General features: G+C 38.2%; 1 protein-coding gene across 1 annotated transcript in view; it reads right to left on the reverse strand.

Moving 5' to 3' along the window:
- Nucleotides 1-23189, reverse strand: part of RSPH10B (radial spoke head 10 homolog B) — a 64663-nt gene that overhangs the window by 21291 nt on the left and 20183 nt on the right. The window contains 9 exon segments of the mRNA XM_043998469.1: nucleotides 3845-3952; nucleotides 5297-5445; nucleotides 6920-6999; nucleotides 11629-11743; nucleotides 13020-13209; nucleotides 17430-17551; nucleotides 17784-17925; nucleotides 19303-19479; nucleotides 20813-20933. Of these exon segments, the coding sequence (XP_043854404.1) occupies nucleotides 3845-3952; nucleotides 5297-5445; nucleotides 6920-6999; nucleotides 11629-11743; nucleotides 13020-13209; nucleotides 17430-17551; nucleotides 17784-17925; nucleotides 19303-19479; nucleotides 20813-20933 (1204 nt within the window).

Consider the following 23189-nt stretch of genomic DNA (forward strand, 5'->3'; position numbering starts at 1 on the left):
AAAAGTGCCCTCTTTAAGAGCATTTAGGATTGTATTTCCTTTTTTCCCCTGAATACCGAAAGGAGAAGCAGCACTTTCTTTTGCAAGTAAAAGACAAAACTTACACAAAAGAATCAGTTCTTCTTTCCAAAAAACATGGTACTACAAAGCCAGACATTCAGTTGAGTTTATCACAGGCTCAGGTGTAAGAGAGATGGCTACATCTAGGTGGTTTGACACAGATAAGGGAGCTAGGTGGCTCAGTGGATAGAGTGCTAGGCCTAGAGTCAAAAAGACTCCTCTTCTGGCCTCAGACACTTACTAGCTATGTGACCCTGAGCAAGTCACTGCACCATTTGCCTCAGTTTCCTCATCTGTAAAATGAGCTAGAGAAGAAAATGGCAAACCACTCCAGTATCTTTGCCAAGAAAACCCCAAATGGGGTCATGAAGAGTCAGACACGACTGAAACGACTGAACAACAACATGACACAAAGCACTGGACTTGGAGTATGGAAGACCTGAGGTTAAATTTTGTCTCAGACACATAATAGCTATGTGACCCCTGGGCAAGTTAGCCTCAGTTTCCTCTTCTGTCTCACGGGGCTGATGTGAAGACCAAATAAAAATATGTGCAAAACATTTAAATAACCTTAAAATGCAATATAAGTATTGGCTATCATCATTATTATTACCTGATTCCTTATCCCTGCATTCTTCTAATTTTACAGATTGGAACCATCCACTTATAGCTTGAGCACTGTTCTACCCACCCACACCTCCAAACTCCGGGGCCAATTCTGACCCTCTTTAGAAGAAACACAAGGAGACAATTACTTGGTCTTGCTTCTTGGCCTGCCCTAATCATCTAGTCCCATTCCCCAGTAACTGATGTATGGAGAGAAATCAAATAAGGTATTTCCAACCCATGAGCTTTAATCTTTGTAACTGGTCCAGTGATATTTGCTGTCGGACCTTCCCCAGTGTCCACTGGCTAATTATTCCACCTGAATCATCTCCTCTCCCCAACTCCACCCTTCCCAGAGAATATGGATTTTGGATTCCTTTTGGACCTTTGGTTTATGATACTTGCCCTTCCTTCTCTTTTCCACCCCAGGTAAATGATGTACAAAGTTCAAATCTACCTTGGACTCAGTTACTTGAGTATTTTAGTTTTAAATGACAGACCCTTACCTTACTTCCATGTTCCTTAGGAGTCACCCAACCTAAAAGTTCTGCCTATACCTAGGATTCTGACCTCCCTAAGTCTAGCCCAAGAATGCTCTGCTGGAGCACCACTTCTAATAGAAATCACCCACGGGATGTAATTTGTAAAGTCCAATTTAAGCTCTTTAAGCCAGTAGTACCTAAAACCACCACAAGTCCCTCCTTTCTGTGAAGTTGCTTGTTTGGTTTTTTTTGTTTTGGGGGGCAATGGGGGTTAAGTGACTTGCCCAGGGTCACACAGCTAGTAAGTGTCAAGTGTCCGAGGCTGGATTTGAACTCAGGTCCTCCTGAATCCAAGGCCAGTGTTTTATCCACTGCGCCACCTAGCTGCCCCTGAAGTTGCAATATTAAAAGGGTTACAGGAGTGGAGACTATAACTACACAGCTTGTTATCTGAGATAGGTAAGAAATGTTATATGAATGCCTTAGAAGAAATCAATTTACCCATCTACCTATTAGAAACCAGAGCCCAAAGGGTAAAAGGAAGACATAAATTTTGATGAAGTCCCAGAAATGGGAATGGATTTGTGGATTAGGGAGATGATGGCTTGTGGAGGGAAAAAAAAAGACTTTAGATTTTTGTCCAGGGCCTGATTATAGAGAAGGAGAAATGTCTTCCTCAGAAAATCTTGTCTATGCATCCAAATTCAAATATTGTTTGCTAAGGATTTCATACAAAATTACTATGGGCAGGCTGGTTTAGTAGAGCACTGATTTCCCTAACATTCATATATCACTTTAGTTTTTTTGTTGTTGTTTTTTGTTTGCTTTTTTGTTGAGGCAATTGAGGTTAAGTGACTTGCCCAGGGTCACACAGCTAGTAAATGTATAAAGTGTTTGAGGCCGGATTTGAACTCAGGTCCTTCTGAATCCAGGGCCAGTGCTCTATCCACTGCGCCACCTAGCTGCCCCTATCAATGTGTATATATTACATATTCATTATCTTATTTATTACATATTTACATATATTCTTTTATTTGAACCTCACAACAAACCCTGTGAATTTCCCCATTTTACAAAGGAGGAAAATGAGGCTGAGAATAACTTGCCCAGGATCACAGAGCTAGTTTGGGTAGCCAAGGTAGGGTCTGAACTGAGGTCTTTCTGATTCCAAGTCCAACACTCTCCACTCACTACATTAAGCTATCCGCCTCCCTAAGTGAATTTGACATCATCATTCTTGGAACTGAAGGACTCACAATATTTCCTTTTGAGAAGCAAGAGAACCATCATGGAAAGAACTCTACTAGTCTCAGAGTCAGATGACCTAGTTCAACCTCCAGTTCCTTCCAACACATATTAGCTGTGGCAAATCACTAGTCTTTTGTTTCCTCATCTGGAAAATCTCTACCTACCCACAGAGTTATTGAAGAAAGCACATTGAAAACTTTAAAGTTTAACAGAAACATGAATGATAATCGAGTATTATCTTCATGTAATCCCATGTTTCTAACAAAGCACTGTGAGTGTGCAAGGTAGGCAGCATAGTGGATAGAGTACTGGGCTTGGAGTCAGGAAGACCTGAATTAAAATCTGTCCTTAGACACTTATTAGCTACTCTTAAGCTGAAGAAACTGACAAGTGAATATTTTGTGGGAAAGATGCAAATCTTTCCTGGTGACACATACATACAATTTTTATGAAAAATAAACAAATGATACATTTATAAAAATCATCTTGGCTATACCAATTAATATATCAATAATTACAGCTTTATATTCTTTTTATTTTGTTTTTGGTTTCCCTTCATCATAAATGTTTTCATTCATACAAGGGTTTTTAATCTGGGATCCAAGAAGTTGTTTTTAACTTTTTTTTTCTGGGCAATGAGGGTTAAGTGACTTGCCCAGGGTCACACAGCTAGTAAGTGTCAAGTGTCTGAGGCCGGATTTTGAACTCAGGTCCTCCTGAATCCAGGGCTGGTGCTCTATTCACTGCACCACCTAGCTGTCCCCTTAACTATATATATATTTTATTTTTATTTTTATTTTTTTATTTTAGCGAGGCAATTGGAGTTAAGTGACTTGCCCAGGGTCACACAGCTAGTAAGTGTTAAGTGTCTGAGGCCGGATTTGAACTCAGGTACTCCTGACTCCAGGGCTGGTGCTCTATCCACTGTGCCATGTAGCTGCCCCCCCCCTTAACTATATTTTCATGACTATATTTCAATTGGTTGATAAAATCAACTGGTAAAATTGGTTTTCTTTGTAATCATATATATGGTATTTTATGCATTTAAAACATTATTCTGATAAGGGGTCCACAGGCTTTACCAGACTGCCCAAGAGGCCCATTACACACACCAAAAAGGGTAGAGAGCTGACCTCAAGACCAGAAGGCCTGGGCTCACACTCTGTATCTGTCATAGACTCATCGTGTGACCAAGAGCTAATCATTTAACCTCTCACAGTCCCAGACAATTCTCTCAGGTTATAAATTGTATAACAGTTGTCTGTCTGCATCATTAGGAGGAGTGTTTTCCTTTTCATCAGCCTACCTTGATGAAACCCTTGGTCCTGTCCATTCAACCATACTTTCCCCATTCAAACACAGATCTGCTTTCATTCTTTATCACTGTTGGTTACAGCATACTTTATTATAGACAAAAAGCTGTGCCGCTGTGGTTCTTCCCTACTTACCTCGAGTTCAAAGTTGCTATCAATTCCATCGTGCATGAAAGGATTATCCTCTGCTATGATTTCCACAAATTTGGTTGCTGTTAAATCTTTAGTTATTATTTTAAAATCCTATAGGAACAAATAACAAAACAGGGTCTATATAAGCATAAATATATAAAGTATATGTAGCTTTAAAATATGTATACATAGACATTTACATGAATATAAATTATAAATATCTTTAAATTTGCAATTTTAATGTGAAATATATAAATGTGATACTCTTATAGTTTTTCTATAATTTTAGATTTAAAAAAATGTCTAAAAAACAAGAAAAAATTCAAAAAAACATCTCTTAGCGATCTTCATCCAGCTGCAGTGGGTCCAAAAATCACATCTACATATCCAGCTCTCATCTCTCTTGCGAGTTCCAGTTCTGCATCTCCAGTTCTTTGTCTTCACCTGAGTGTTTCAGTGGTATCTTAAACTCAACATATCCAAAATTGAACTCATTTTCTTTCTACTTTAACCCACGCCTCCTCTTAATTTCCCTCTTTCTGTCAAGGGTACAATAAACTCTTCAGTCATCCAGGTTTGCAGCCAAGTAGTCATCTCTGATTCTTCAGTCTCTCTCGCTGCCCTTTCACCAATCAGTTACCAAGTCTGGTCAAATCTACATCCACAACATCTCCCATATCTGTCCCCTTCACTCTACTCACAGGGCCATCACCTTGGTTCAAATCCTCAATACATCTTGCTTGGACTATTGCAGTAATTTCCTAATTGGTCAATCCCTCCTCCACTCAGCAGCCAACCAATATTAAGTTTCAGTGATTCCCTATTGCCTCTGAGATAAAATGCAAATTCCTCTGTTTAGCATTTAAAGTCCTTCATGCTCTAATTCTAAACTTATCATCCTAGACTGAATTCACATAACTCCCCCTCATATACTGTATGTTCCAAACAAATTCAAGGACTTGCCATTTCTGGTATATAATAGGCAATCTTCTAGTCCTATGCCTGGGATCCTCTCTATCTTCACTTCTGCCTTTTGGAATTAATCTTAGCTTCCTTCAAGGTTCAAATCAAGTCCCACCTGCTACAGAAGGTCCTTCTCTTCAGTTATTAACTCCTCTGAAACTAGTTGGTATTTACTTATCTGTGTAAATGTCATTTCCCCAAGTAGAATGCAAACCCCTTGGGTGGAGAGATGGCTTAATTTTTGTCTTTATATCTCCAGCACCTCATAAGTAGGGTGCCTGGCATGGGAAATGTTTAATAAATGCTTTTTGAATTAAATTGCTTTCTCATTCTTCTAAGAGTCCTATTCAATATCCAGTGATCATGAAAGCCCATCCCAGTTAGTTCCCTTATTATCTTTTCCTATCATTCTAGAAACTTTTGCCCTTCCTTTTATCCAAAAGTAAACAACTAAGCATGCAAATTAAGTATGAAAGTTTCAAAAGGGACTACCTTCAACATCCAGAGGAAATATCTGGTCTTCATTGTTAGCTCATGAGGGGGATTAGAGTTTGGTCTGCAGTAAGCTAAATAAATCTCCCAGCATTTGTCGATATAATTCATTGCATAGACAGTCCGCTGTTGGTCACAGAAGAAATTGCCTTAAAAAAAATATAAGGGAAAATTTAAACAATCAAATACAATAATGTATAGCTGTCTGAGGGCTTCCCACCCACCTCTATCTGCAACCCCTTTCCAAATTTTGAGCAACTGGGGTAAAAAAAAAGAGGTGAGGAAGGAATTAATACAGAGGCAACCAAAAAATGATATGGAGTATGAAGGTGAAATGGGGGTGCTGGGAGCAAGAGAGAGGTCACATGGAGGAGAGAAGGAACTAAGAGGTTTTTTGTTCTCAACTTGCAATTGGACACAGCATCAAAAGATTCTAGGACTTTAGAGTGAACTACACCGTTGTCCTGAGGAACTGGAGACTGGCTACTGGCCAGGCTATGGACCCGTGAAAAGTGTCAGGAACAAGAGAGATATGCCACCCTGTGGACCCTGATCTTCCACCCTGCGATGCAGAGAGAAGGCTACATGGGAGGGAGGGAGCACTTGGGACTGTTAAGCAACTAAAATCTCTCATAAACTCCTTTCTCTCTTCTAACAGTGTTACCACCCTGGTGGCAAACAAATACCTGGACTATATTACACCAGCCTCCTGGTTGATCTTCATGCCGAATCTCTCCCTACTCCAACCCATCTATTCAGTTCTCAGTGATCTTCCTAATGCACAGGTCTGACCATGTCACCACTACCCCCATTCAATATACACCAGTGGCTCCCTATCACCTCCAGGATTAATATAAAATCCTCTGTTTGGTGTTAAAAAGTCCTTCATAAACTGCCCCCTCCCCAACACCTGCTACTCTTCTTACACTTTGCCTTCCCCCAACTACAACTGAGATTCAGTGACATTGGCTTCCTTGCTGTTACTCAGGCACTTTCCCTGGCTGTCTCCTGTGCTTGGAATTCTTTGCCTTCTCATTTCTATCTCCTGGGTTTTTTTCAAGTTCCAGCTAAAATCTTACCTTCTATAGGAAGCCTTTCCTGATTCTCCTTAATTCTAGCATCTTCCCTCTGTTGATTATTTCCAATTTGTCCTGTCTATAGCTTATTTGTCCACAGTTGTTTGCATGTGGTTTCCCCGGTTAGACTGTGAGCTCTTTGAGGGCAAGAACTGTCTTCTGTCTTGTTTAAATCTCTTGGTATGTATCAGGCACTTAACAAATGTTTATTAATCGACAATAAGGCTTTACAAATCTCTGTGCCATTAATGGTTGCCATTAAATTATTCATAAATATCTGAACCAAAAATGGTAACTCTTCTCTGGTTACCATTTTTTGGTAAAACTTTATTGTAGAATAATAACAAACTGTATGTCTACAAATCAAGGAATTAGTTTCAGCTTTCTGGGTGGTTCTAGACATACACATGTCCCAGGTTTCTTGGCTAAGGAAGAGAGTAAGAAGATCTCCTAGAATAGACCTGGACCCTTCACAAGTTTCCAACACAAGGGTGGCAATTATATTGAGCAGAGATTATTTTATATGTTTTCTGACAAATTTGCTTACCTTTTATTTGACAGGCATTGGGAGTAATATTATCAGTCATCATTCTTGAAAAACACATGAAGAGGGATGGAGTTCCATTTCTGTGATTTAAAAAATTGCAGGTAACATTTTGCTATGAGAAAACCGTGATGGAAATCTGGTTTAAGGATAAACATCTAGCTGTAACTCCATCCGAATAAAACTTCCCAAAGTCATTTGCAATGTAGACCTTATATATAAAACCCTTATTGCAACACAAATGGAATAGTCTATTTCTTTCTGTGAATAAATGCCACTTGGAAAAGCCATAGAGTTTCTGGATATATACCAAAGGAGGTCAAAGACCAAAAAAAGGGTCCCACAGATACCAAAACAGACATGCTTTTTTAGCATTGTTGTTGTTGTAACCAAGAAATGGAAACAAATGGGTGCCCCTTGACTGGAGAGCAGCTAATCAAATTGTGGTGTATGAATCTAATGGAATATTGTTCTAGTATAAAAATATATGAAGAATGGAGAAAAATGTGGGAAGACAAATTATTGATATAGAATGAATTAAGCAGAATCAGGAAAATAGTGTGCACAATGACCACAACAGTACAAACAGAAAGAACAAAATCCCAAACTGAACCACTGAGCTCAGAAATAACCAAACTAAGGGGCCACAGTGGATGAAATGCCAGGCTTGGAGTCAGGAAGACCTGAGTTTAAATCTGACCACAGGCACTGACTAGCTGTGTGACCCTGGGCAAGTCAGTTCAGTGTTCTATGCCTGAGTTTCCTCATCTGAAAAATGAGAATAATAATAACACCTACCATTCGGCATTGTTGTGAGGCTCAAATAAGGTAATAATTGTAAAGTGTGTAGCACAGGGGCAGCAAGGTGGCACAGTGGATAGAGCACCAGCCCTGGAGTCAGGAGGACTTGAGTTCAAATCCAACTTCAGACACTTAACACTTACTAGCTGTGTGACTCTGGGCAAGTCACTTAACCCCAATTGCCTCACCAAAAAAAAAAAAACCCCAACAAAAACAAAAAAAAGTGTATAGCATAGTGCCTGGCATGTATTAAATACTATTTAAATGGTAGCTATGTATTCATTCTCCCACACCATCTCACAGAAAATGTAAAAAAACAAAAACAAAAAACCAAACAAACAACATTTCAGGATCCTAACTCGGCAGCCACTGCCATGGTAAATTACAAACTATGGGTAGAAAGGTGGAGCTATCCAGCATTACTCATAAGACTAGGCATCAGAACTATAACAGCAGAAAATTATTGAAGATCTTCAGAAAGACAATGGGAGATTACAGCAATACCTAGTTGGTAGAAATTTGAATACTCTTACCTATTAAAGGCAACAAAAAGAAACAAGCAGTAAGGAATCCAGAAAACAAAGTATATCAGAATTTCTAATCAACAAATGAAAGTAAAAGTTTAAAGGTTAGGGCAATTTAAAAAATTGTAAAGTGGTGCAAATATAAGTGTGGGAGTCCACTTTACCCCACTTAAAAGCAATCACCTTTGTTAGACAAGAATACTTTGGGGGGGGGGGGGGCAATGAGTTATAAGTGACTTGCCCAGGGTCACACAGCTAGTAAGTATCAAGTGTCTGATTTCGGATTTGAACTCAGGTCCTCCTGAATCCAGGGCCGGTGCTTTATCCACTGTGCCCCCTGGCTGCCCCCAAGAATACTTCTTAATTGAATAGATCAGAACTAGGTGTGAAGAAGGAAGGCCTGTGTGTCCTGAATCAAAGACAAAGTGCATTCTGATTGGGGATGGGACTTTGTCACATCCTGAGGAGCCTGTATAAAAGCAGGAGCAAGGGGAAGATTGGGACAGATATTTTTGAGACATGGCCAGTGCAGAAATTTGTTTTGTTTGACTTTGAATGTTTTTGCAAATCTTTTTTTTCTTTCTTTCTTTCTTTCTTTCTTTCTTTCTTTCTTTCTTTCTTTCTTTCTTTTTTGGTGAGGCAATTGGGGCTAAGTGACTTGCCCAGGGTCACACAGCTAGTAAGTGTCAAGTGTCAGAGGCCAAATTTGAACTCAGGTCCTCCTGAATCCATGGCAAGCGCTCTATCCACTGCACCACCTAGCAGCCCCAAAAGGAAGTATTCTTTTTTTTTTTTTTTCAGGGCAATGAGGGTTAAGTGACTTGCCCAGGGTCACACAGCTAGTAAGTGTCAAGTGTCTGAGGCAAGATTTGAACTCACATCCTCCTGACTCCAGGGCCGGTGCTTTATCCACTGTGCCACCTAGCTGCCCCTCAAAAGGAAGTATTCTTAAAGGATCACATGTCTGTTACTAAAGACTACCAATGACTTGCTCCATAACATATACTCTGCCTTTTTTATTACCGAAAGCCTTTGACTCAAATTTGTATTCATGACTTAGTCATGTACTACAAATAAATAAAACAAATACTAGAATATTTGATGCCCATATGGAAAACTTTTCTCTACCTAAAACAAGTCCCCAACACAATAATATCAAGAAAAATTCACATAAAACAGGGGTGTTCCAAGAAGACAGTTCAAGCCCATTATTTTTTCTAGCCTTAAATCCCTTATCATTTCTCAGAAATAGAACTTAAGTATAGTTTCCATATTAAAGAAGTTGAGCCAACACATCTTATTATCAACCTAATGAATATGGATAACATAGAACTAGATAGCCCCACTGAAAAACAAATTAAATAGCTCCTTTTTCTTGTGCAATATTTCTCTGTTGATATAAAAATATCATTTGAACTCAATACGTATATTCTTAAAGTACACCAAGGCAAAATAGGGACTGTAGTCTCTGAACTTGAATCCAGATTTCATATTGAATCTGGATGAAAGAGAAACCTTCAAATACCTCAAACCCTGCAGGCAAAACAGAAGATATCAAGGATAAAGATGTGGCTGAATATGTTAAGAGACTTACTAGCATTCTGAAATTAAAGCTGAATGAGAGGAACATGTTTTGGGCAATTAACAGCTATGCAATACTATTCCAATGTCCCCATTTGGGATTATAAAATGGATGATGAGAGATTTGGAAAGTAATCAAACAAAAACACATATGATAGTAACAAAACATAGAGCACATTACCCTAAGGCAGCTATAAAAGGATTAAATGTCCAAACAAAAAAGAAAGGAGATTGGTAAATATTCTTAGAACACATGACGAGTAAGTCAAAAACCTACAGAAATACTTTTGGAATAAGCAGATATCACTTCACCAAACTATAGTAAAGGCTGTTAACAAAGGCTGTATATACATCCTTGGATTTACCAAATATAACTGAAAGTAGCTTGACTATGGAGCCTATAAATGACTAAAATCCAAAAGTGGAATCAAAAAGTCCTCCAAAGGCAACATCTGTATGATCTCAACCAACAATATGTCAACAAAGAAATGGTGAACGAATGACGGGGTCAAGCAGATGTTTTTGTGAAAACAAAGGGGTTTGTGATGACAATTTAGGAACAGGTCATGGCCACCAGAGATTACCCACGGATTATCTTTAAGAAGCCTATATTTAAGTGATCCATGTAGATTATTCAAGGAGACAGTGGAGACCGTATTACATATCACTTCAGCCTGAAAAATTTAGCACCCAACAAATACCTAGCAAGACATAACCTGGTGGCTAGGATTATATATCAGAAGGTCACTATCTTTCACACTGATAGAGCACAAATCTCCACACTACAAATATAGACTTGTAAAGATCCTAGAGAACTCAATCAATAAACTATACTGGAATCAGACCATTATTGCAGACAGAACTGTTGCTCACAGTCAGTTGAACATAATATTGGTTCATTAAAATTTAAGGACAATATTTCTATTAAATACTATTAAAACTCATCAATTAAATGGGTTGTTGTGAAGATCAAGTGAGATAACGTGTAGTGCCAGGCAAACCTTAAAAGCATATTATTATTATTCTGCCATATAAACTCTAAGCCATATAGAAGAAAAAGCTACCAAAATACAGAGAACCTAGAATAGAAGATCAAAATCGTGTGAGAACAAGATATGGTACAAATCAGCCTTGTTGTCCTGACTAATTACTACTGGAGTTATCCTGTGGATGTCATTGAACCCACAGAGTTACATCCTGATACTTTTCTTCAACTACAAAAACAACAGTTATTTTATCCACCTGTGTAAGAATCCAGAGAAACCCACATTTCAACAAGTAATATCAGTGACATATTCCAGGACAGTTTTTTTTTTTAAATTGGGGGGGGTGGGTAGGGCAGTGAGGGTTAAGTGACTTGCCCAGGGTCACACAGCTAGTAAGTGTCAAGCGTCTGAGGCCAGATTTGAACTCAGGTCCTCCTGAAAAAAGGGCCGGTGCTTTATTTACTTCACCACCTAGTTGCCCTCATCCAGGACAGTTTTTATCTGAACCTCATCAAAAAATTGAGAAGAATGAGATGAGATGATAATAACTAAAACAACAGCAATAGTAGCAGCTGTAGCAACAGCAACAGCAACAGAAATGTTTTAAAATAAACACAAAAAGAAGATCAGAAAGGGATTCAAGTGATAGGACATTTTGTATTATTTTGTTTAGGCTAATATACACATTTTTAGAAACTACAAATAATTTGGAGTTTATGAATTTTTGTAGTAGCTTTCAAAATTTGTTTATTTTACCATTTTATTCATAGTTATTAATTTTGGAATGAAAAGGCAAAAAAAGAAAAGAAAGAATACTTACTTGTAATCTTTGTGATAAATGTGATATGCTAGTTGTAAGAGATAATTCAAAAACGTTCTCAGTAGTAAAGTGGTAAACGGGGAGTGAATTTCTTCAACTGAAATATTATTATTCTCTAAAATGAGAAAAGCAAATTGGGAGGAAACTTAGCAATATTTCAATCTGCAATAAACAAAGTATTTTAGGGCTCTTTTTCTTTCTAACTTATCTGCCCCTGGAAACTATTCAAAGAAAAATCAAATGAAGTCTTTTCTCTTAGCAAATACTAAGTCAGTAACAAGGTGCTATAACAAAGTCTGAGTAATCCAGTAAAGTTTGCTCAACTATTTGTCTCTATTGTTCCTAATCCAGGACTATTCTAGGCAGATGAATGTTTGATCATTTACAAGGGAGTACACTAAGTCAAGCAACACTGGTTGGAACAGGGATACCTTCAGAAACTTCCTGGTATGCAAATCATGGTCCAACTTAGGTTCTATCTCCATCATGGAGCCTTTCCTGGCTATTTGGTGATTTATGTCTTTGTTGAAATACATGGAAGGCAGCTAGGTGGCGCAAGCACTGGTCCTGGAGGAGGACCTGAGTTCAAATCTGGCCTCAGACACTTGACACTAGCTGTGTGACCCTAGGCAAGTCACTTAACCCTCAGTGCCCCGCCCCACCCCCCCAAATGCTACATGAAATACATGGAGTCTGTGCAGCAAAATTTTGTGCTTAATTATATAATATTTCATGTTGTTTTCTGCCATGTCATGTGTACCAAGGCATATGTTTCTATCCCCCATGGTACCATAGAGAGCTGGACCTAAAGTCAGAAAGAACTGAGTTCAGATCCTGCCTCAGAAACTAGGTGTGTGACTCTGGGCAAGTTACTTAACTGCTGTCTGCCACAGTTTTCTCATTTACAAAATGGAGATAAAAATAGCACCTACTTCCCAGGGTTGCAAAAATGAAATAATATTTGCAAACTGCTCTGTAAACCTTAAAATGCTATATAAATGCTAGTTAGTATTATAATTATCATTATTGGTCTTTATCTCCCCAATTATATTGTAAATTTCTTAAGGCCAGAGACCATCATATTTCTATAACCTGCCACCTACATGGTGCTCCTAAGCAGCCACTCAGTAAATACTCTTTTTTGTGTGTGTGTGAGGCAGTTGGGGTTAAGTGACTTGCCCAGGGTCACACAGCTAGTAAGTGTCAAGTGTCTGAGGTAAAATTTGAACTCACATCCTCCTGACTCCAGGGCCGGTGCTTTATCCACTGTGCCACCTAGCTGTCCCCACTCAGGACATCCTCAAAGGAGGCTTCATTGATTCCAAGGCTATACCATATTATACCTTAATTTTATTACTTCAAATAAAAAACAACAAGGCACCCGTACTAACCACTTAATACTCTGTCCATATCAGCAAGAGTTATTTTACAGTGATGAAGTTTGCAATCCTTTAAAAATCTCCAGAACTGAAGCTTTGTCATCAGGAAAGTGTTGTCAAGAGAATGATCACATCCTAAGCTGCTGTAAAAGCTATAGATTCTTCTTAACTCTGAAATATTTCTCAAAACAGCAAATTCTACCTGAAGGGGAGAAAATGAAACTTGTCTCAGTCTTGCTTTAGTGACAGTAATATTATCAAACTTACCCTATTTTCTAAGCCAACTTAAGAAAACCAACCAAGTCAACAAGCATTTATTCAAGTGCCTACATTGTGTCAGGCACTCTGCTAAGAGCTGGGAATACAAATACAAGCAAGTCCCAGACCTCAAGGAATTATGTTCTAATGAGGTAAGACAACATATGCAAGGCAGAGAGAGAGAGAGAGAGAGAGAGAGAATCCATGCTGTTTAGCACAGTCTTCAAGTTTCAAATTGGTACACAATATCACATGATCATAATGCCCAGAATATTCTGTCAAGTCTGCAGGTACTTCTTCCCAGGGAAATAAAAATTCCTTATCACAGTAATTCTTTATGAAGACATAGAATAAAGAATAGCTTAACTACAATAAAAATGAGAAAATTGTTTTACTTTGCTTCATTTTAATGGTCTTTGTATTAAGACATCATTAATGTACCAGATGACTATCACTGAAATCTTCCAACAATAGAAAAACATTACAAAATGCTGAACAATCGGAATGTTCACAACATCAAAAGCAGATCCAAGATAATAAAGCTTAACTAGAAATGATGAATGCCATACCATTATGTATTTTATATCTAAAGATGGCAAGGCTAATTTAGGGCAGAAATTTAGATGTACTGTCCAAAGCAAAGATGTATTCATCTTTTGTTCTAGAAGTGGATCTTAAAGGATTTTAGTTATATGTAACCTGTTTAGCATTTAATTTTTAGTTGGAAGGAACTTTAGAGATTTTATAGTGAGTTGAATGCCTTGATTTTATTTGGATGACAAAATTAAGTAGCAAGAAGCCTGTTCTCAAGAGTCTCTACATTCACCTGTGACTTTTGGCAGAACCATCAGTCTGAGCCTTAGGAAGCCAAAGGTATTAGAGGATTGGGAACTCAGTGCTTATTCCATGTTCAGGACATCTGGGTTTGCCTCATTCTCTGCCATCTTGGGATGAGACTATGAGACTGATTCTGATCATGACTTCAGTCTATCCTCCAAGGGTCCAAGCACCACAGTCATAATCTGGCACTGAGTGGAAGTTCAATCTGACTTTTGGACACTTAACACTAGTTAGTTACTGACCCAGACACACAGACAGAGCTCCCTGCTGCCTCTACCCACTACCACAACACCTCACTCCTCTGCCTCTGGAGTGGTCAGTTATGGAAACTGATACAACTACCCTTAGGGAATAAGGTAGTGATCTGTCATTACCTTGGAAGTATGACAGATGATCTCCCAGCTCCTGCTTTTCTTATCCCTCTTATTCGGTCATTATCTTTTGAGGATAAAAATCTCTTCCCATTGCTCTTCTCAAGCTCCATTCATATCATCCCTTGCCCCTTCACAGTGCATTTCCTCCCCTGCTTTCCTGTTCCATTGGTCCCCCTATAACCCTCACCTCATCTTAGATTTCTTCACCTACTACTTTTTTCTATCTTCTGCTGCTAACAGAAACCTCGTTCCCTCTAGAAAACAGAGTATAAATCTACCTTTTCCATTATGAGCTTCACCTTCTTTCTTGCCCCCTGGTGCCTGAAGCCAGCAGAAGGAATAAGTACCCTTTATTCCTCATCACCACTTTAAGATCATTCCTTTGCCACCATTATTTTCAACCTTTCCTCCCTTAAGGTTCACTATTATCTATATCTTTTCCCTCTTTTACAACCAGGGAAAACCTGGGAAAAAGTCACCTATGCTTCCAATTTTCTTCGCTCACTTCTCAACCCTTTGCAATATGACCTGCAGTTTCACCACTCAATTGAAAATGCTTTCTCCAAGTCTACTATCGATCTCTTAACTGCTAAATCCAATGGCTTTTTCTCAGTCCTCATTCTATCTCTTTAACTTTCAAAATAGGAGCAATGGGAAGAAGTTCCAGAGGCTGGTTTCAATTCAAAATCAGGAAAAATATGATTGCTACAACCAATCCACTTTGAGCTGCATATAAACTAGCCCCCAGCTCAGCCAATCCAGGACATACCATCTCAGCAAGGAGTGGTTTTCAGTGCCAGAGCGAAGTAAAGAGCTATTCAAATGGTGGAAAGTCAAAAAGATCTTATGGAGCTTCCAAGATTCAAAATCAATGAGAAAATGCTGAAAAAATAATAAGAAAAAGCTGAAACGTACAATATGCAGCCTCAAGCAATGAGATCCTGTGGCCTTCTGGAATCCAGAGTTATCCTTACACATCATGGCTGACAGGAAGGAAAGAATAAGTTCCTCCCCTGCAGCCTTTTATATTCAATCTCAGTTCCTAGTCTGCAGCCAACCAAAAGGCCCCTCTTTACCATGCAATAAGAATAAATGGAAAATTGTGAAGTAGCCTACCATTCCATGGTATTACATACTGACAGAAGCAGCTTCACCAAAGCCCTCTATGAAGGACCCTTCACAAGCTCCAAGGACTCATTGGTCAGTCCCCCATTACTGTGGGAATACCCCTAAACCTCATAGAGATAGTTGTATGTTAAGAAGAGAAGGCTTATTGACTTAAATCTTCATATGGTGAAATTTCAGGCAGCTATAATGAAGTATAGTGAAAACATACAAGCAATATATAATAAACTTCTTTCCCACATGGAAACCAAAATTCTCTAAAGGCTCCAAGCATATTTCACAATGGTTTCCATGGCCCTAACCAGGAAAAGATCTGGTCTTTTTTTTTTTTTTTTTGAGGCAATTGGGTTAAGTGACTTGCCCAGGGTCACACAAGTAGTAAGTGTCAAGTGTCTGAGGCCAAATTTGAATTTAGGTTGTCCTCAATCCAGGGCTGGTGCTCTATCCACTGTGCTACCTAGTTGTCCCAAGATCTGGTCTTAAGAGAGGAGAGAGACTATTACAGAAATATGTTTAATTTGATTGTACATATATAACCTATATCAGATTACTTGCTGTCTTGGGGAGGCGGGAGGGAGGGAGAAAAAATTGAAACTAGAAATCTTGTAAAAACAAATGTTGAAAACTATCTCTACATGTAACTAGAAAAGAACAAAATGCTTTTATGAAAAAAAAAAAAAAGAGAGGAGGGAAACAGGATGGAAGAAGCACAGCAGACATTTTACTGTGGAAATCTTTTTAAAATAAGGCCCCTCAAGTTCCCAGAAGGAATGAATGACTAACATTGAAACATCAATAAATGGATGGGATCTTTTTCTTCTCTGCCAAGCACAGCAAAAGAGCCCTGGGTCCCCATAAGGAGGAACTGACCAAAGAAGGTGTGGGAAACACCCAAGAAATTTTGCCTACATCACAATTTTACCCTGATTATGTCCAGGTCCATGTGCATAAGAAGGTTGGTCTTTCTAATAGTCAATTCAGTGAAAACATCAGTTAACTCAGAGTTTGATTTTAAAAACTTAATTGTTGGGGGCAGCTAGGTGGCACAGTGGATAGAGCACTGGCCCTGGAGTCAGGAGTACCTGAGTTCAAATCCAGCCTCAGACACTTAACACTTACTAGCTGTGTGACCCTGGGCAAGTCACTTAACTCCAACTGCCTCACTAAAAATAAATGAATAAATAAATAAAAATAAAAACTTAATTGTTGACCAGTGCCTTGCAAATACTAAGTACTTCATAAATATTTGTTGACTTAAATGGAAATGTTGCATAGGACATTCTAAAGGCTGATCCCATAGATATGGAATCTAAGAATTGAGAATTGGTCTTGATGAACTGGAAGTTTTTAAGAGTATTCAGGTATATCCTGGTATGGTTAGAATGCTGTCTTATCTAAATGGAATGGATTATCTTCAAGCCCCAGAAATCTATGGAAAGTACATAAGCCACTGACTGCACTGACATACCGTGTGTGTGTGTGTGTGTGTGTGTGTGTGTGTGTGTGTGTGTGTGTGTGTGTGTATGTGGCAATTAGGGTTAAGTGACTTGCCCAGGGTCACACAGCTAGTAAGTGTCAAGTGTCTGAGGCCACATTTGAACTCAGGTTCTCCTGAATCCAGGGCCAGTGCTCTATCCACTATACCACCTAGCTGCCCCTGGCATACCTTTTAAAATATTAACTGGGTATTTTGTGTATGTGGTTTTTTTAATAGGAAATTTTCAAGAAAGCATTTTTCCTAACTATGAAGAATTATAAGAACTATATAATTTAATGAATCAGAAAACAGCTTATAAAAATGGTCATGTAATATATAATGTTTTACCTGTTTCTTTTCTTCAGGTCTGTCTTTTGGAGGGTACATGTCTAACAACAAAGTCAGATCAAGTTCAATGCTTGATCCTAATACAGAATTGCTTTCACTGCCATCAAGTTTTCTGATGATCTCTACCAAATTAAAAAAAATATATATTATGTTATAATTTGTGAAAAGTAATATAAAACATTTTAATGTGTTCTTGTGAAAGAAACTTGGACAAGTGCATGCAAGAGATTTAGATGAAATTGGTTATTAAGGAAAGTGTTACTCCTTTGATCAATTAAATGCATATTGGCAGATAGACATTTTGGTACCAAAGTGGGTTGATTTTTTCCCCAACAACATAAAAATGATTCCTACCAGCACTAAATGCAGGTTCTGGGCAAGCACTGTCATTATCCGGGCTACTTTCTGCATTAATCTCAAACAATGGAAGCTCTGCTATGTGATCATTGGCAAACTGTCCTTCATAAATACGTCCATTTTTGAATGTTAACCTGCCCTACAAAGAAAAGAAATAACTTTTTCAGTCTTAAGTAAGCTTAATTAAAAAAATATTGATGACTGTGTAAAAGTATTTTTCAAGTGTCTTCTGAGGTGAACAGTTTATAATGCAACTGCTTCAACTTTTAATTTAGTTTTAATTTAGGGTGATAGTATCTTACATGTTGAGATTGGAAGACATTTATTTTTGACATATTCAAGTTCAGTGCCATTTAACCTGTGGTTAATTAGGTCAACTGGATTAAACATGGCGCAAAGAACAGGGGCTATAAAGTCAATTTTGTTCTGCTTATAAAGCCATACCCACATGCCCAACACAGACCAAATGCATGGGCTATGTCAATCAGTTAGTCAATAAGCATTTGTTAAGTTCTTACTATGTGCTAAACATTGTGCCAGGTGCTGGGATTACAAGACAAGCAAAAAACCGTCCCTACTCTCAAAGCGCTTACTGTCTAATGAAGGAGACAACGTGCAAAAAACTATGTATAAACATATACATTGGAAATAATAAGGGGATCAGGAAAGGCTTCCTACAGAAGATGGGATTTTAGATAATACCTGAAGGAAGCCAGGAGGCAGAAATGAAGAGGGAGAACCTTCCAGGCATAGAGAACAACCAATGAAAATTCCCAGAGATGGGAATGGAATTTCTTATAAGAGCATATAAAAAACATATCACTTAAAGATATCACCACCACCACCACTACTACTACTACTACTACTACTATTATTATTTGGGGGGGCGGGGCAATGAGGGTTAAGTGACTTGCCCAGAGTCACACAGCTAGTATCAAGTGTTTGAGGCCGAATTTGAACTCAGGTCCTCCTGAATCCAGGGCCGGTGCTTTATCCACTGTGCCACTTAGTTGCCCCTCACCACCACTATTATTACAGAGCCAAAAAGGATTTTAGTGTTCAATGGAGATTTAAAAGTCTTCTGGTCCTTGTTCCCTTAGAGAAGAGAAAAACAAGAGACCCTGAAAGATTGGTTAAGTGATTCCCCTCTGTTTAAAAAGTTATCAATGACACAGCCAGAGTTAGAGCACTCATTCCAGAATCCTACACCATTGGTGTTTCTACCATACCATCCATGATGCCTCTCTGAATTAACCACAAAGCATAAAGTATAATTGCTATATACTAAGGAAAGCACATAGCTTCTTAAATAGGATGAAAACTAGTATCATATGATTAAAGAGCCTTCATTCTTTCAAAATATTAACTCGCTAAGTTTTTATATATTTGAAAACATCTTTTAAGCAATGATTTCTCATGTAAAATGGATAGTCTACTACTTGGAGGCAAATGGTATATCTATTATTATGTTTCAAATGTCTTTCTTTTAAAATGTGATTTTTACAAGTCTACTCACAAAACCATGCTTCTTATTGGAAACCCATTGTCCATCATACATTGCACCACTAGCATAGAAAAACTTTCCATGACCGTGGCGATCTCCATTTACAAAGTCTCCTACATATTCATTTCTCAAAGGATACTGAGAGCCAGGGATCCTCTTTAAAAACCAAGTATGTGTTCCAAACCCATTCTGAAAAAAAAAAGAAAATTATAAACAGAATTTTCAGAGGTCATGTTTTTTCCATCCCATAATTAGATAACAAAAATTTTTGGAACCAGGTCTATGATTTCATTGGTAGAGGAAACTACCTTTACCAGTGAAGATCAGGAACTGCTTTGCAAGTTATGGTCTTGGAGAGCCCCTGGGGCACCAAGAAATTTAGTAATTTGCCCAGGGTCACCAAACTATTATTTGTTATTATTTTTTCTAGCTCTATAAAATAATTTTTAGGTAATCTGATTGGTATGGCACTGAATAGCTAAATTAATTTAGGTAGAATTATCATTTTTATTACATTAGCTCAGCCTATCCATGATATTTTTCCAATTATTTAGATCTGATTTTATTTGTGAGAAAAGTGTTCTGTAATTGTATTCATAGAGTTCCTGGGTTTGTCTTGGCAGGTAGACTCCCAAATATTTTATATTATCTACAGTTACTTTATTTGAGGTTTTTTTGTTTGTTTTTGTTTCTGTGGGGCAATGAGGGTTAAGTGACGTCACATAGCTAGTAAGTGTCAAGTGTCTGAGGACAGATTTGAACTCAGGTCCTCCTGAATCCAGGGCTGGTGCTTTATCCACTGTGCCATCTAGCTGCCCCCTGTTTACAGTTACTTTAAATGGAATTTCTCTTTGCATCTCTTGCTGCTGAGCTTTGTTCGTCATGTATAGAAATGCTGATGATTTATGTGGATTTTTTTTTTTTTTAGTGAGGCAATTGGGGTTAAGTGACTTGCCCAGGGTCACACAGCTAGTAAGTGTTAAGTTTCTGAGGTCGGATTTGAACTCAGGTACTCCTGACTCCAGGGCCGGTGCTCTATCTGCTGCGCCACCTAGCCGCCCCTGGATTTGTTTTTTATCCTGCAACTTTGCTAAAGTTGTTAACTGACCAAACTAGTATTTGTAAAAGGTGAGATTTGAACTCAGCTCTTCATGATCCTGAGGCCAGTTCCCTTTCCACTCTGCCATACTTCCTCTCTACCAAACAAATATGGAAACTCATCTTGGGTAAATACTGCCAGGATTTAGTTGAAAGCCCAGATGCAAGGTCTCATATTTGGACTCAGAAGATTCTTATGACAAAGGTTCTAGGGATACTCAAGGAAGTCAGCCTGCATTCACACTAGATTTTCCTTTGTGGCTTTTGGGACATAAATAATGATCCTGAGATCTTTTATGAGCCCTTATATGGATCATAGAAATAATGAGTATTATGAATGGTATAATCTCACCTCAGCATGGGTATATCATCACATGCTAAGTTTTGACAGCATACAATTTGCTAAATTTAATGAGTATAGTACCTGGATGCCCTTCACCCACTGACCAGTATACTCTTCATTGGTTGTCAGCCATCTCATCCTTCCCTCACCATGACGCATGTTGTCTTCCCACTGACCTTCATAAATATTTCCAGATGTGTAGCTAGATAAAAATAATTGGAGTTTTAAAAAGACATCAAAGTACTGACATATATACTCCTGCAAAACCTTACTCAAGTGAAGGAATTCTTAAAACTTTCTTGTGTCCTGGACCACTTTGGTAATTTGGTGAAACCTACAGATTAATTTTTAGTATAATGTTTTTAAAGGCATAAAATAAAAATACATTGGATTACAAAGAAAACCAGTTACATTGAAATACAGTTGTTAAAACATTTGAAAACAAACAAATAAACCCCTGACATCTATTCACAGGTCCCTTAGAGATCTGTGGACTCCAGGTTAAGAACTTCTGTTCTAGTGTCTCATCATGGTGTGGAGGTGACCCTGGGTTCTTGAAAGTTATGCCAATAGATTAAAAGCTTTTGTAGATCTTGCCAAGCTGAAAACAGCTGGCAATGGACAGTCATCTAAAAATGCCCTTAGCTAAGATCAGAGAGGTTTGTCACTGGCCACTTGTTGATTGTTTGGGGTTTTTTTTGGTTTTTGTTTTGCCATACTGGCTACAAAGTCATGAAAACTTCTCAACTAATATGTAGAAGAACTGCAGTACTTTTGCACTAGTGAAGAGACTAATACACACTGATAAAATTGCTTGTTTTAAAGTACTGAAATACAAACTTAAGTCATAAGTATGCACATAAAGTAAACTTTCTGCATCTAAGTCTTTCTTCTCAACCCGTTCCACCCCACTGCCATCTAAGAATTCCAACACTTTGAAGGTCTATTTATGTAAGACATGTGAACACAATGAAATGCCAGCCATCTTGGGGACTATAATATTTCACTTTGTTAAGGATTCTGATAAGGTAACAAAGTGATGAGGGAGAGAAAAAGCTCTAACCAAATTTAAACCTATATATACAACACTGCTTAAAAATAGGCAAGATTTTGCATAGGTAAAAATATACATCTTAACATTTAGAATATATCTTTTCTGTGCTTCATAGATTCAGACTAAAATCAAGTAAATTTTCAGAGAACATGCAAATAATAAAATAAAAGGCATCTGTGACCAGCCTTCAGATGATAGGCTGTTCTTACATATAATAAGCAACACAACATAATAATTACACCAACATTAATAGATTGATTTGTTGGTAAAATGGGAAAACTACTAGATAGACCAATAGATAATTAGGGAAAGCTACTGGTACAAGGACACCATATCTGACAAGATTTTTAAGAAAACTGTATAGCAATTTGATGGAAAAATTGGTTTAGCCCAATTACTTGATCCCACAGTTCTGCAGGAAGCTTTAGGTCTACCAGCTCTGGACAAATGTTGTACAACCAGGATAACAATGGTGTCAATACTTAGAGCCCTTAGGGAAGGATTCATTGAATAGAGTATGAAATGGAAGCAATTAAACAAGACTTGGCTACCCTTGGGACTGAAATTTGTTTTAAAAATGTATGCTCTGCTGGTTGCTTTAAAGAGGGCACAATTTCAAGTGGCAGCTTATCAGAAAAAAAATTCTACATGTTGACAACTCCATTGGAATCTTATTCGCTAAGCTCACTACTAATGCTAGGCTCTTGGGAGTGTCCTGGATTTCAGATCTGTGTTTGACAGACCTCTCTAGCATCTTGCCTAATATCTCTAACAGGAAGTAAGACTCAGATACCAGCACAACATTATGAATGTATAGAGTGTAAGCTTTGCTCACTGCAGCAATATGAGTCCAAATTTGTCCATCTGTAAACTACTTTGACTGTAGAGTTATGTCCACTGGAACCATACTTCACAGTTTGTCATCCTTAATTGAATAAATGAATAAATAAAACAAGGGTTATAGAGAAGTAAGACAGTCCTAGCTCTCAAGGTGCTCACATTCTTTTTTTTTTTTTTTTTGCGGGGCAGTGGGGGTTAAGTGACTTGCCCACGGTCACACAGCTAGTAAGTGTCAAGTGTCTGAGGCCGGATTTGAACTCAGGAACTCCTGAATCCAGGGCCGGTGCTTTATCCACTGCGCCACCTAGCCGCCCCCGGTGCTCACATTCTAATGGAAAGACAACACTTATGGAAGGTCCTATGGGTGCAACAGCAAAGCAGATGGAAATGCCTCTTCTTTAATGTCATTTCCACTGAAAACAATTATATCAGTTTCTGACGTTGAACCATTTAACAGTGACAAGGACTTTGGTGACAAAAAAACTCTTTAGAGATGTATGTCTAAATCCAGTGACTCAATTTGAATAAGTTGGTTAAATGTAGTCTTGGCATCTTTAGGGACAT

The sequence above is a fragment of the Dromiciops gliroides genome, chromosome 1, assembly GCF_019393635.1.
Source record: "Dromiciops gliroides isolate mDroGli1 chromosome 1, mDroGli1.pri, whole genome shotgun sequence".
Classification (NCBI taxonomy): Eukaryota; Metazoa; Chordata; class Mammalia; order Microbiotheria; family Microbiotheriidae; genus Dromiciops; species Dromiciops gliroides.